At 47.3% G+C, this 13,172-nt stretch overlaps 1 protein-coding gene across 1 annotated transcript in view; it reads left to right on the top strand.

Annotated features, from left to right (window-relative positions):
* Positions 1–13,172, top strand: part of LOC149332590 (neprilysin-3-like) — a 59,082-nt gene that overhangs the window by 24,057 nt on the left and 21,853 nt on the right. The window contains exon 7 of the mRNA XM_089557534.1: positions 1,438–1,667. Within this exon, the coding sequence (XP_089413660.1) occupies positions 1,438–1,667 (230 nt within the window). The remainder of the gene's footprint in view (positions 1–1,437; positions 1,668–13,172) is intronic.

Genomic DNA, 13,172 nt, shown 5'->3' with positions numbered 1-13,172 from the left:
TTCTGTTATCGCGGCCGTAGCAATCGAATTTTCTTGGAAGTTAACTTTAACAGTTTTATGCTCCCCGATTGCGCGCGTTAAAGAACCCCATGTTGTCTAAATTAATACTTAGCGCTCCCCTACACCGTTCCCCAAGTTTCATGTGTGCCTTCAGGATGTTATGAACAGCATAATTTACACCAACCGCTCCACTTTAAAAAATGTTTTTTGTTTAAGGCAGTGTTCAGATTTTTACTACAGCTGAATAGTCTATTATGTGCATATTTAAACTTCTGCTCGTTTTGTTTCCTCATAGCTTCCATGTAAATAAAAAGCGAAAAAACCTTTCGCATATTGCACATCACAAGCAGATGAGTCCGACGATTACTATATTCTTTATCGGCGACACTGCCATAGATTGCGTAATTGACAGCGCCCATTTCGTAATATGCATTAAGCTTAAGTGCCCACTTGGTCTTCTTTTGTGTTTATGCGCCTGCAACCATGGATAGGGGCTGGGGCTTGACTGTTAGTCTTCCGTAAGCGGAGAATAAATCTGCCTTCCTTATTTACAACCGCCAGGAGCTATAGGCCGGTGACTGCGCTATGCTGGTTTGAAGAAATGAACAAAAGCATTTCTATAAGTGTTCACTCTGGAAAGAAAAATACAGCCAGGAATGCCCATTTATAGTGATCCCCTCTATGAGAGGGGGACACATATCGTAGCTAACATTGTCACCTCTTCGCGAGCCAGAAGGAACGGGAAAAGTTATTTCGTCCGTTTCCAAGTGCTGTCATGGTGGGAAACTGGACGATTGTCAATTAAGAAATGCAACGCCGTAGTGATCGAGCGTCATTAGATGTGAATAAAACATTGGCTCCTTAAATTTCCGATCTGTTCATTTACCCAGTCATTGTGACGTTAATGACTGCTATGTATCGTGGTCCTATACGCCATGGTGAGGTCCCAGGTTCGTGCATTCCTTTCTCACGTTTGCCTTGGAAGTGCTGCTGCCTCCGAAAGCGTCTCCACTGCTCGCGTCCTGTTCGAACCATTCCACTGAGGGATAAGTTATTGCCAACTCTGTTTTACTGCGTGAGCTGTATTTTTTATTTTTTTTTATGGGGAGGGGGCAAAAAGTTGGCGCCTCTGTGTGTGCCTGCAGCTTTCGCCCTCAGGAGGGAACTTTCAGTGGAGGTACCCAACCATCCTCCAAAGCATCGACTGGTCAAATTCTCATGCCGCTCCTAAACGGAAAAACGACAGTAAATGAAATTCATAGGCGCAATGGCAACGCTATCAACGTAAGAAAGGAATATACAACCAAAACTGCTGCCAAAGGCTTGTCGCGTCACATCTTAGATCAATGGTACATTTGTTCTTTACCGATATTTGCATACTATTATCTTGTATCAAATGTGAACGAGAGCCCTATCCTTTCCTTCCTGCCGTTCCAGCTGACCTCCCAGATGTCGGAGCGAGTTTCTTCGATGCGTACGTGCAGTTGCTCCGCTACGTGGCATATCGCAACGCCAGAGGGCTTGCAATCGATAACTTCAGCACTCACCGCAGCACTGCTTTCTATAATCAGAACACGCACAGCATCACTATATATGCTGGCTTGCTGCATCCGCCAGTGTACATCCAGGACGGCCCGGCTGCGATGAACTACGGCGGCTTCGGCCAGGTACGCTCTTAGAACGTCTTCATGTGTTCAGTGAACCGCATGACGAGACGTAAGTAAATATATTCCATAATACAAAGCTACAATGTACAATGAGAAATGGGACAATTCAGTACATTGCATCATCATCATCAGCCTGACTACGCCCACTTCAGGGCAAAAGCCTCTCCCATGTCTCTACAATTAACACTGTCCTTCGCTAGTTGCGGCCACCGTATTACCGCAAATTTCTTAATCTCATCCGCCCACCTAACTTTCTTCCGCCCCCTGCTATGCTTGCCTTCTCTTGGAATCCACTCCGTTACCCTTAAGGAGCAGCGGTTATCTTGCCTTCGCATTACATGCCCTGCCCAAGCAAGCTTCTTCCTTTAGGGTGAAAAGCACAACAGAACCAAAACTGATCTAAATTTGTTTTCTTCATGCTGTTCACGAACGAAAGCCATAAATGTAGCTGATATAAATAATTAAAGCCAGATGCAATACATCAACAAATCACCACCTCAGGAGAATCGGTATAGAACTTCCATCAATTTGAAACAAATAGTTTCCCAAGCAAACGCTAGCAGGCGGCAATAAATTGTAGCCGCTTTTAAGACATAATGACACGTTACATGGGCCAAAAACATACCAGTTCATAGCAGCAACAAATATTTTGCGAGGGTACTTTCAAAAGCTTTTAAATCCGAGCACTGGACAACCTCTTTTGATAATTTATTCCACTCGTGAATAGTGCGAACGAGAAAGGAATATTTTAAAGAGTCTGATCTAAAATCCTGCGGTGGAATATGCTTGGAATGTTTCGTTGTGCTGCCAGAAGTATTCAGTGGTATGATGTATCGGTCTAGATTTAAATTATTCTCACCATTCAGCACATGAAAAATGGACATGAGCCGACTAAACCGTATTTTCTCCTTCACTGTTGTCAGCCCGGCCCTGTTTCTAAGTTTAGATTACGATTTGAAGATAAATCATAATGCCGTGTTTTGTATCCGTTGGCATTTCGAAATGTCTTGCTGAGTGTGCGGTTCCCAAACGTGACTAGCACAATTCAGCACTGGAAACACAGTGATCTTTCTTGTAAGCTATTAGTTTTAGCTGTGTAGTAGCACCATGAATTATTCGTGGCAATAAACAGAGCTTTCCCATGATCTTATTGCAAACGTAGTCAACGTGCGTTGTCCAGTTTCGGAGTCGTTTAAGATGAATTGCTTAGTATTTCACACTAGCCACTTCAGTTAATGATGCACCATTGATACCGTAAGAGAAGATTAAGTGGTCATTCTTGCGCGTCATGTGCATTTAAAATGTTTTCGATGCATTGTCTCCAAATAGTCGCCCTATTCTTGTTTGACAGGAGAGGAATATATGTTTGAGTATACAGTGGTGCCATCTGTATAATGTTTCATGGCAACTTGTGGGGAAAACCTGTGCATATATATATATATATATATATATATATTGTTGCAGGTTTCATCGTTCCATGGGCCAGGAAGAGTTGTACAATGAAGGGGTCACAACTTTTCGATTATCTTTCTTTAATACGAACAGTTTCGAACGGAGGAGCGTCCTTCATCAGGGTATACAGACAAATTAACACAATTTCTCATTTTCGAGGCACCGTACACAAAGGGAGCGGTGAAATCACTCTCTCACGTTAGAGGAAGGAAAGCCAAAGCCAGTATAAGACGCGAGTGCTTCAGTCCCTTTAGGGGGAAGGGGAGAGGGGGGTTGCGAAGTCCAGGGTAGAGCATTGCACGGGCCTTAATCTGAGGCCCGAGCCCGGCCCGGGCCCGAGACCTGAAGCCCGAGCCCGGCCCAGGCCCGCAGTTTCAAGCCCGGGCCCGGCCCGGGCCCACTAAATTATCGCGCTAGTGAGCCCGGCCCGGCCCGTGAATCCCGGAGTGAAGTCCAGCCCAGGACCGGCCCGGCCCGTTTCACAGTAACGCATGAGGTGTACTGCTCACCCTGAGCAAGTAGACCGCTACTAGACCGATAAGAAACTGGCCGACAAAGGTTCTGAAACCACAGTTTGGCTTGCAGAAAGTTGGTTCTTTTTAATCCAGAAGGAAGTGATTAAGAGTAGTGCTCTCCAGGCCCGTCTTTTGGACAGTGATCTCGTGTAGGTTCGCAAAGATAAACTCGGAAGTTCCGAGAGCCAAACAAAAAGGGCTCCATTCACGCGTAATAGGCTACTTTGCATTCCCCCATGATTTAAACAGTTATATTTTGCCGCCCGCAAAGTATAAGCATTAAAGCTGCCTAGCAAGCAGTGGGATGATATTTTTTTAGTGAACGCGATCTCGCAGGTAGAACTCATAGCCGAACTTGTCGCCTTTCAGCAGAAACGAAACGCTAAAAGGCTTGATTGAGTATTTCACGGTGTGTGCTTGAAGACTATAAGCGTCTTAAACTAATATGTTCTTCCCGAATGCATTTCTAATAGTGTATAGGTATGTTTTGGGATGACGAACGATCAATGGCCAATTAAGGCCGGTTGAATTTTACTCTCACTGCGCCGCGGCGTGGAAATAAGGAAATAAATAAGTCAATGAATAAAGCTTAGTTTTTTTCTCAGCGCGTACTATAAGTCATAGCTCATCCGTGTCGCTGCTTCAATGCCGTAGTTGTGCACTTCACTCTGCAATAGTGAATGAAACGTTGGACACCAGCCATTTCTGTAGAGACCCAAGCCCGGCGCGGGCCCGCAGCTTTAAGCCCGAGCCCGGCCCGGGCCCGCAACTTCAGGCCCGGGCCCGGCCCGGCAAAACAAATCATGTTCCGGCCCGACCCGGCCCGCGGGCCGGGCCGGACCCGGGCTTTCGGGCTGGCCCGAGCCCGTGCAGTGCACTAGTCCAGGGAAGGAAAAAATACATATATAAATAAAAACGTAAAACATCAAGAAAGCGGAAATAAAAATTTTAAAATAAAAATAGAAAGACAACGGCCGCAGCTTTGGTAACAGAGCTATAGACAAATATAGGGAGGGAACTAGTTGTTTCTCAGAAGGCGCCAGCAACAATATTTGTCGAGAGCAGCTCCCATCGGTGTGGGTGACGAACCCAGGAGAGAGAATAAAAAACAATATCCTAAGAAGGAAAGTACACACCAAGACAAAGATAAAAGCGAGACACAAAAAGAAAATGACCGCACGCATGCATATGCACAGTACATCACTGAACGAACCGCTCCCTAGCGGTGCCTATATATATATATATATATATATATATATATATATATATATATATATATATATATATATATATATATAAGTAAAGAGTTGAAGTACACTTCTTAAAGAAACATTTATTTACCGACGGTTTCGGACGGTGGACCGTCCTTCATCAGGGTAAGGTTGTTTGTGAACAAAAACGATCCACTTGCTCACGGCACCGCACACAGATGGAGAGGGGAAGACGCTCTCCTTTGAGGAAACAAAACAAAACACGAAAAGCAAGACAGTGGCGGACAAGGGTGTTCCTGCCGAATAAGGGGAAAGTGAGGGCTGCAATGCGAGCACACAAAAAAGAAAAGAACGAATTCAAGAAAGGGGAAAAGAGGGGGTGGGGGAAGGGAAGGAGGCAAAAGGTTGTAGCGGAAGTGGAGAGGGGTGAGCTGTCTGCGAGGAACACCGTTGAGAAGAAATATTGTGGGCGGAGGCTTCCTTCGGCGGGAGCGGGACGTTCGAACACGCGGGAAGAAAACATTATCGCGCCCGTTGCATCACAGTGCCAACCGCCCGACAGAAGTGTGGTTACTGACTGTTTGAATGTGAGTTACGGCGGCGGCGCGATCACATCGGCGGAGAGTTGACCGACCAGACGCCGGACGGAAACCTGATCCCGTGGCTGGGCCCCGCGGAGACCCAGCGCCAGCCCCCGGCCGCTACTCGTCAGCCGCGCGCCCCCTCGCAAAGACACTGCGCCGCCGACAAGGTGCCCTTTCCAAAAAGCGAAGTGGGGGGCAGAGCAACGAAAAAACGAGAGAAAGAGAGTTCGGACGCAGAGCAGGAAAAAATAAAAAGAAAAAAGAAGGAAACAAAAGAAGAAAAGAGAAAGAAAAAAAAGGAAAAAAGGAAAGAAAAGGAGGCACGAGAACTTGCAAAAAAGTGAAAAGGGGGGGGGGGGTGGCTTCCTAAGTACCTCCCTCATCTACCTAACCTTTTTGAAAAACACGAGATAGCCCAAATTCACTTACGGCCCCTTGTTAGCGCCCTGCGCCTTCGTAAGGCAGGCAAGTAGAAAATTGGGCCATCTAGCTGGACGACCGACGAACGGGATTCACAGTGATCCACAACCATATTAGTGTATAGCAACACTCCTAATCCTCGTTCGCAAACCAATGTAATGTATTGAGTATCATTCTTGTCGTTCTGTTTGAAATGGCATTTAAAAAAAGGGGGGGGGGGGGGGGGGGTGGAAGGCCGCCTTATGGTTTACTGCAGAAGTCGTTTCAGCAGCAATGTTTGGGCATAAGGAAGAAAAGAAAGGCTGGGGTAGGAGACAGGCGGCATGTAGATGCAAACACTCAAAATGGTATGACCTCAGGCGATTCAGTCGAAGAGGCTGTGAATCTTACTGGGCCTCTGATTTCTGAAGTGCGGAGAGAGCTCCGGGGTTCTCATTTATACCGGCCTGCACCGTATTAAATTTGAAAATAAAGTATGACTCCCGTTGTTCCCGCTCACGGGTATTTTTGAAACCGCTCTGTAGCAGAGTGACTTTAATTTTGTCGAAATCATGATTTTCTTGACGGACGTGTTTCGACAGGGGGAGGAGAGGAAGTGATTTGGCATGCGCGCGGTGATTATTGAATCGAATTCGGAAGGGATTCTCGGTCTGGCCAATGTATTGCATTTGACAGTTGCCGCACTCGAGCATGTACAGTACGTTACTACTGTCACAATTCAAGTTCTCTCGAATGGAGTGTTTGAAATTAGAGTGTGTGCTCTGAGCCGACGTCGTTTTCTGCATGTGCTTGCAAACTTGACACCGATTCTTCCCGCAAGGCACGCAACCTACAGGCTCTTGTTTACTTATAGTAGAGTGAACCACATAATTTTGCAAATTTTTTGGTCGTCGGTAGGTGACCCGTGGAGCCGTTGGGAAAACCTTTGAGAGTCGGTCGCTTTGTTCGATGATGTTAAAATGTTTTCTTAGAATTTTGTTTACATTCGGAAGGTTGTTCGCAAAGGTTAAGACTAGATTAGAGCGGTGTTCATTGGGAGCTGCTGACGCGGGATCCCCAAACAGTTCGTTACGGTTTCTCTCTTCCGCTTTTCTAATTGCATCGTCGACAATAGAGAGCGGATAGCGCTGATGATTCAAAACCTCCCCAATACGATTAGAATTATCCTTAAAATCTTCTGAGCGTGAGCACACTCGTTTGAATCTGATGGCCTGAGAGTATGGAATATATATATATATATATATATATATATATATATATATATATTGTTACGTGCTTAGCACGCACGGGGGGTTATTCACAGAGGGGATCGGTCGGAGCAGGATGGAAGCAGGAAGCCTACCAGCGTCCTTCAGCTCTTTCTCTTCCTTTCTCTCTGCTGGTCCTTCATCTTCTGCTTCTTACGTCGAGGTTCTATGGAAGCACGTGACATTTCCCTCCTCGCAGACGAAGCCCGTCGGGCGAGTTAAATAGACCGTCTGGGATGGAATCGCTTGAGGCGGGCTACATGCACCACCTGAGACTGGCGTGACCGTCGACCACTAGGAGTTAGTCGTGATATAACGTAATTAACGTCACTAATGCACTCCAACACAACAAACGGTCCAGTGTAGTGGGATAGCAGTTTCTGACACAGACCACGCTTGCGTAGAGGGGTCCACAACCACACAATGTCACCAGGAACATAAGAAACTTCTTGGTGTTGGACGTCGTAGCGGTTCTTGGAACGCTCTTGCGAAGATAAAATTCGAACGCGGGCAAGCTGGCGAGCTTCTTCAGCTCTGCAGAGTGTGGTCGCAAGAGAAGGTTCGTCGTGGATGAAAAATGGTAGAATGGTGTCAAGGCCACAGCGAGGCGAGCGAGCATAGAGCAGGTAAAAGGGGCTGTAGCCAGTTGTCTCATGTTGCGCTGTGTTGTATGCATGAGTAATGAACGGGAGGACGCCATCCCAGTCCTTATGATCTGCAGCGACGTACATAGCAAGCATGGTGGTGAGCGTCCGATTAGTGCGTTCTACCACACCGTTCGTTTGGGGATGATATGGCGTGGAGTGGCGAAAACTGCAGCTGCTGAGGCGGAGAAGTTCTTCAACAACATCCGCTGTAAATTGGCGTCCACGGTCGCTAATGAGAACTGCAGGAGGGCCGAGCCGAAGAATGACGAAAGGAAGTAAGAAGTTAGATACTTCAGACGCAGTAGCAGCTGGTATCGCGGCTGTCTCACAATAACGGGTTAAGGGGTCTACGCACACAAGAATCCATCGATTTCCTTTCGAGGACCGTGGGAAAGGTCCAAGGAGGTCAATGCCAACTTGCTCAAACGGGGCTGTTGGAGGTGTGATTGGCCGCAGTTTGCCAGGTGGACTTGAAGTCGGCAGCTTAAAGCGCTGGCATTGCACACAGCTGGCTACATAGTGCTGGATGGTTGAGCGCATGTTAGGCCAGTAAAATCGTTGCTGTGTGCGGTGGAGTGTGCGTGTCACTCCCAAGTGCTCAGACGTGGCGTCGTCGTGCATCATTTCAAGAACTGTGATGCGTAGGTTTTCGGGTACGACAAGAAGCATGCGTGCTCCTCCAGAAGCGAAATTCTTCTTATAAAGCAAACCGTCGCGAATGCAAAAAGTATTCTTTACAGAATCTTGAGCGGCATCAAACAAAGAGGTTAATGTTTGGTCTTTGCGTTGCTCAGTTCGGAAAACTTGAAGATCGGGGAAGGCTTGTGAAAGTGACGCCAAGTATTCATCAAAGTTGTCTGCGTCGTGATCAGTCGTTTGAAGCGGCAAACGGGAAAGACAATCGGCATCTGAGTGTTTACGGCCGCTTTTATGCACCACAGTGAAATTAAATTCTTGTAGGCGCAAAGCCCATCGAGCAAGCCGGCCACAGGGGTCACGAAGACTCACTAGCCAGCAAAGCGAGTGGTGGTCGGTCACGACGGTGAAAGCATTCCCGTACAGATAGGAGCGGAAGCGCTGTACAGCGAAAACAACGGCGAGACATTCTTGCTCAGTAACCGTGTAATTTCTTTCGCTCTTACTCAATGACCGGCTGGCATATGCTACCACGTGCTGATCGTGACTATGGCGTTGTATAAGTACAGCGCCGATACCGATACCACTTGCATCAGTATGCACTTCAATTGGTGCAGATGGGCAGAAGTGGCGTAGGATGGGGCCCGAGGTCAAAAGAAATTTCAGATGTCGGAAAGCTGCGTCACATTCGCTGGTCCAATTGAACGGTGCATCTTTATGCAGCAAACACGTCAGTGGGTAAGCGATGTCCGCAAACCTAGCTATAAAGCGTCGAAAGTACGAGCAGAGCCCTAAAAAACTCTGCAGCTCTTTCACTGATTGAGGCACCGTAAAACTTTTGACAGCTTCAATTTTCTTTGGATCTGGTCGAACACCTTCTTTATCAACTAAATGACCAAGAACAATTGTTTCACGGTTCCCAAAATGACATTTCTTGGAATTGAGGATAAGGCCAGCTCGTTCCATGCAATCAAGCACAATATCCAGGCGGCTGTTGTGCTCACTAAACGTTTTGCCAAAAATTACAACGTCGTCCAAATAACATAAACAAATTTGCCACTTAAGGCCACGCAGGATTGTATCCATGAACCGCTCGAATGTTGCCGGTGCGTTACATAATCCGAAAGGCATAGCGTTAAACTCGTAAAGTCCGTCTAGTGTTATGAATGCCGTTTTTTCCCTATCTGCAGCGTGCATGGGGATTTGCCAGTAGCCGGATCTCAAATCAATAGAAGAAAAGTATGAAGCGGAGTGCAGACAATCAATTGCGTCATCTATACGTGGAAGCGGATAGACGTCCTTCTTCGTGGCCGTATTTAAGCGACGGTAGTCAACACAGAACCTCCATGTGCCATCTTTTTTCTTCACAAGGATAACTGGAGCTGCCCAAGGACTTGAAGACTCTCGAACGAATTATGTCTCGCTTTAGCATCTCTTGAACTTGGTCATCTATTAACTTACGTTGAGTGGCTGAGACTCGATAGGGCTTCTGGCGTATAGGAGGTGCGGAGCCGGTGTTGATCGTGTGATGAATACGACTGGTAGGCGGTGGTGTTGAATCGTCTTTGGCAAAGTCGAACACGAACACGTGCTTCAGAAGGAGTTCCACTAGAGTGCGACGTTCGGTTGTGGGAAGAGCCTGATTAATCATAGCCTTAACTTGGGTCTCCATATCTCTTTTCACGTGCTGCTCACTGACAGAGTTGGCTAACGTCGCGACAGAACCTGACACACCTTCCTCGAAACGGGCGAGTTTGAGGCCCCGGGGCAACACAGCTGGCTCTTCAGAGTGGTTCACTGTCCACAGCTCAGTACGGCCTCTCACCACGGGAACGACGCAACGAGGCACGACGATACTCTTCTTAGAGCAGGCGAGTGTCGTAGGCTCTACCACAGCTTCAAAAGATTCGCACTGATTGTGAATAGAGGAAACCCGCACGAATGCTGCGGAGAAAGCTGGTACAATAGTGTCTTCTTCCACCGCAAATGCTCCAAAATCCGGTGTCGAGTTATCCACAAGAGCTGAAAGTAGTGAAGAATTCAAAGCAATTTCTCCCGTACGACAGTCTAAAGTTGCACCACACTCTTGCAGAAAATCAATTCCAAGAATCACATCATGCGTTGACCGTGGTAGCACTGCGAATTCTGTTCTAAACGTTAGACCACCAATAACAACATCCGAAGCACACACACCAAGTGGAACCAAAGGTTCACCACCGACACCACGGAATAACGCTGCACGGTCACCACTAAACATCACTTTCCTACCTAAACGGTTCTTAAACCTCAAACTCATAACGGATACGGTAGCACCAGTGTCCACAAGAGCCATTGTTTTCACACCATCAATAAACACTTCCAGTTTGTTCTTCAACATAAACACGGGCAGAGGTATATTGGACGTCATCGACTCGCCGGCGGCCTCACCTCCATTGGCCGCGCCTCCTAGTTTCCCGGAGGCGGAGGGGATGCACGACGTCGAGGAGAAGGTGACCGCCGTTGGCGCTGAGGTGGCGGCGTCACACTGCGGCCAGATGCAGGTGATGAACTCCGCAAAGTGCTCGGACGGTATGGGTCCCAAGCGAACGTTGAGGGTCGCTGCTGCGCGGTGTGCACTTGTCCGTAAGTAGGCGCCGGGGGTTGGCAGTCTTGAGAAGTCGGGAAACGACGGCGGCAATATCTAGCGATATGCCCTGCAATGCCACACCGGTAGCACAAAGGTTGAGAGCGCCAGCGACCGCCATAAAAGTCCTGGCGAACAAAGTCGCGACGTTGGCTGGAGCCAGGATCTCGCTGCTGACGAACAACGTCTTCTGGGTAGGTGGGCCTCCTTTCCGCCGGCTGGTGGCCATAACGTTGGGCAATGTTCCGATCGTCCATGGGCAAAGTGCCGTTAGGTTGAGCCCACGGAGTCGACAGGGCGGCAACATCTTCCTCCTGTGCAGAACTGTGCCGCAGATATTGTGCGGCAGAAGGTGTCCCGGGATCTGGACAATTCCTCGCGCACAATCTCTCGAATCATATCAGCCATAGAATTTGGAGGACAGGCTTCAACACTGGCTATAGAGGTGACATTGGCCAATCTTCCGAATTTAGGGGTAATTCGACGCAGCTTAAGAGCTTCAAATGTTCTGCAATGTTTTATAACGTCAGCGGTGGTGCTCAGGCTCTCTTTACTAATCAGGAAATTGTAAACATCTTCCGCAATTCCTTTTAGAAGGTGGCCGACTTTGTCTTCTTCAAGCATACTGGAGTTAACTAGCTTGCATAACTTTAAGATGGCTTCGATGTATGCCGTGCAAGTTTCTCCGGGTACTTGCGCGCGGTGAAGCAATGTCTGTTCCGCACGCTTCTTTGTTGCCGATTCATCCCCAAAATTTTTCTTGATTTCGGTCGTAAAGGTTGCCCATGAACTCAGTGTATCCTCATGATTGTCGAACCAGTCAAGGGCAGTGGCGGCAAGGAAAAACACCACGTTAGCCAGTTTGGTAGCAGCGTTCCAGCGATTGTATTTGCTCACCCGCTCGTAGTGTTTCAGCCACTCGTCAACGTCCTCTTCAGGTTTTCCAAAAAATGTGCGGGGCTCTCGGTAATGTGGCCAGTTGTTCGCTGTGGATGTCCCGGATTGCTCGGCATTGTCGTCTCCAGGCATGTCCGATGGCAGTGGTGGGAAGCCTGCGAGTCTACGGCTCCTTCGGTAGATGGAATGCTCCGTGGTCGATACCCCGCACCTCCACCAAACTGTTACGTGCTTAGCACGCACGGGGGGTTATTCACAGAGGGGATCGGTCGGAGCAGGATGGAAGCAGGAAGCCTACCAGCGTCCTTCAGCTCTTTCTCTTCCTTTCTCTCTGCTGGTCCTTCATCTTCTGCTTCTTACGTCGGGGTTCTATGGAAGCACGTGACAATATATATATACAGACTAGCCCGTTTACAACGAAGCCACTTATAGCGAAATAGCGGTTATAACGAAGGGATTTCAATTTCCCATTCCCATTTTTGCATTTTCAATACATTTTGGGTCCGGGAGTCCAGAGTTCGACCAGATCTTTGGTTCGCAGTTGGATGGTATGGAAGCCGAAATCCTGAAGTCCGCACTCGCGAAACGTGTTCAGGGGACGCTGGACGACTTCTTTCAGCGGCAATAAATCGGTATGCCGATGTTTGCATTTTTTTTTTCGTAGTCCGCATATTACGAAATAGCGGGTATAGCGAAGTGATTTCCGATTCCCGCCGACTTCGTTATAACCGGGCTAGACTGTATATATATATATATATGATGGCAACAGGTCTCTTTCCAGTTAGAAGTAATGAATCATGTTATTAATATCTGAAATTAAAATAAGAGAGTAAGTAATTATGTGCTTGGAGTTAAGAAAATATATTTAATTCTTTAATACTTCTCGTTTTTTTTTTCTAGACACAGAAGTTGATGATATAGATATTCATGTTATCGAGGCATCACAGTGGCGAGAATGGAGACGTAGACAGAACAGGTGCTCTCTGTACCTGTTCTGCTTTTATACGTCTCTAACCTCGTGCTTGTGGTGTCTCGATAACATCGAGCCCTACTAACTGGCCAAATTTTACACCCTTTTGTATTACAAATAAATATAAGAAAAAAAAGGTTGATATTTTGAGGCGATCAGTGCGTACAGCTTGGGAGAATCCTCCAGTAGTTGGACATAAAAGCTCTCAGTGCGCCTATCCGGAATCATATGATGCCGAATAAGTAACTTGAAATCTGCAGTAAACCAAAGAACGAAGGGACATTTATGGTAAATTCTTTGAGG

Source organism: Amblyomma mixtum, chromosome 8 (assembly GCF_055824585.1).
Source record: "Amblyomma mixtum isolate Tamu chromosome 8, ASM5582458v1, whole genome shotgun sequence".
In the NCBI taxonomy this organism is placed as follows: domain Eukaryota; kingdom Metazoa; phylum Arthropoda; class Arachnida; order Ixodida; family Ixodidae; genus Amblyomma; species Amblyomma mixtum.
Note: the sequence above shows the minus strand (reverse complement) of the source record. Positions and strands in the feature narration are given on the sequence as shown.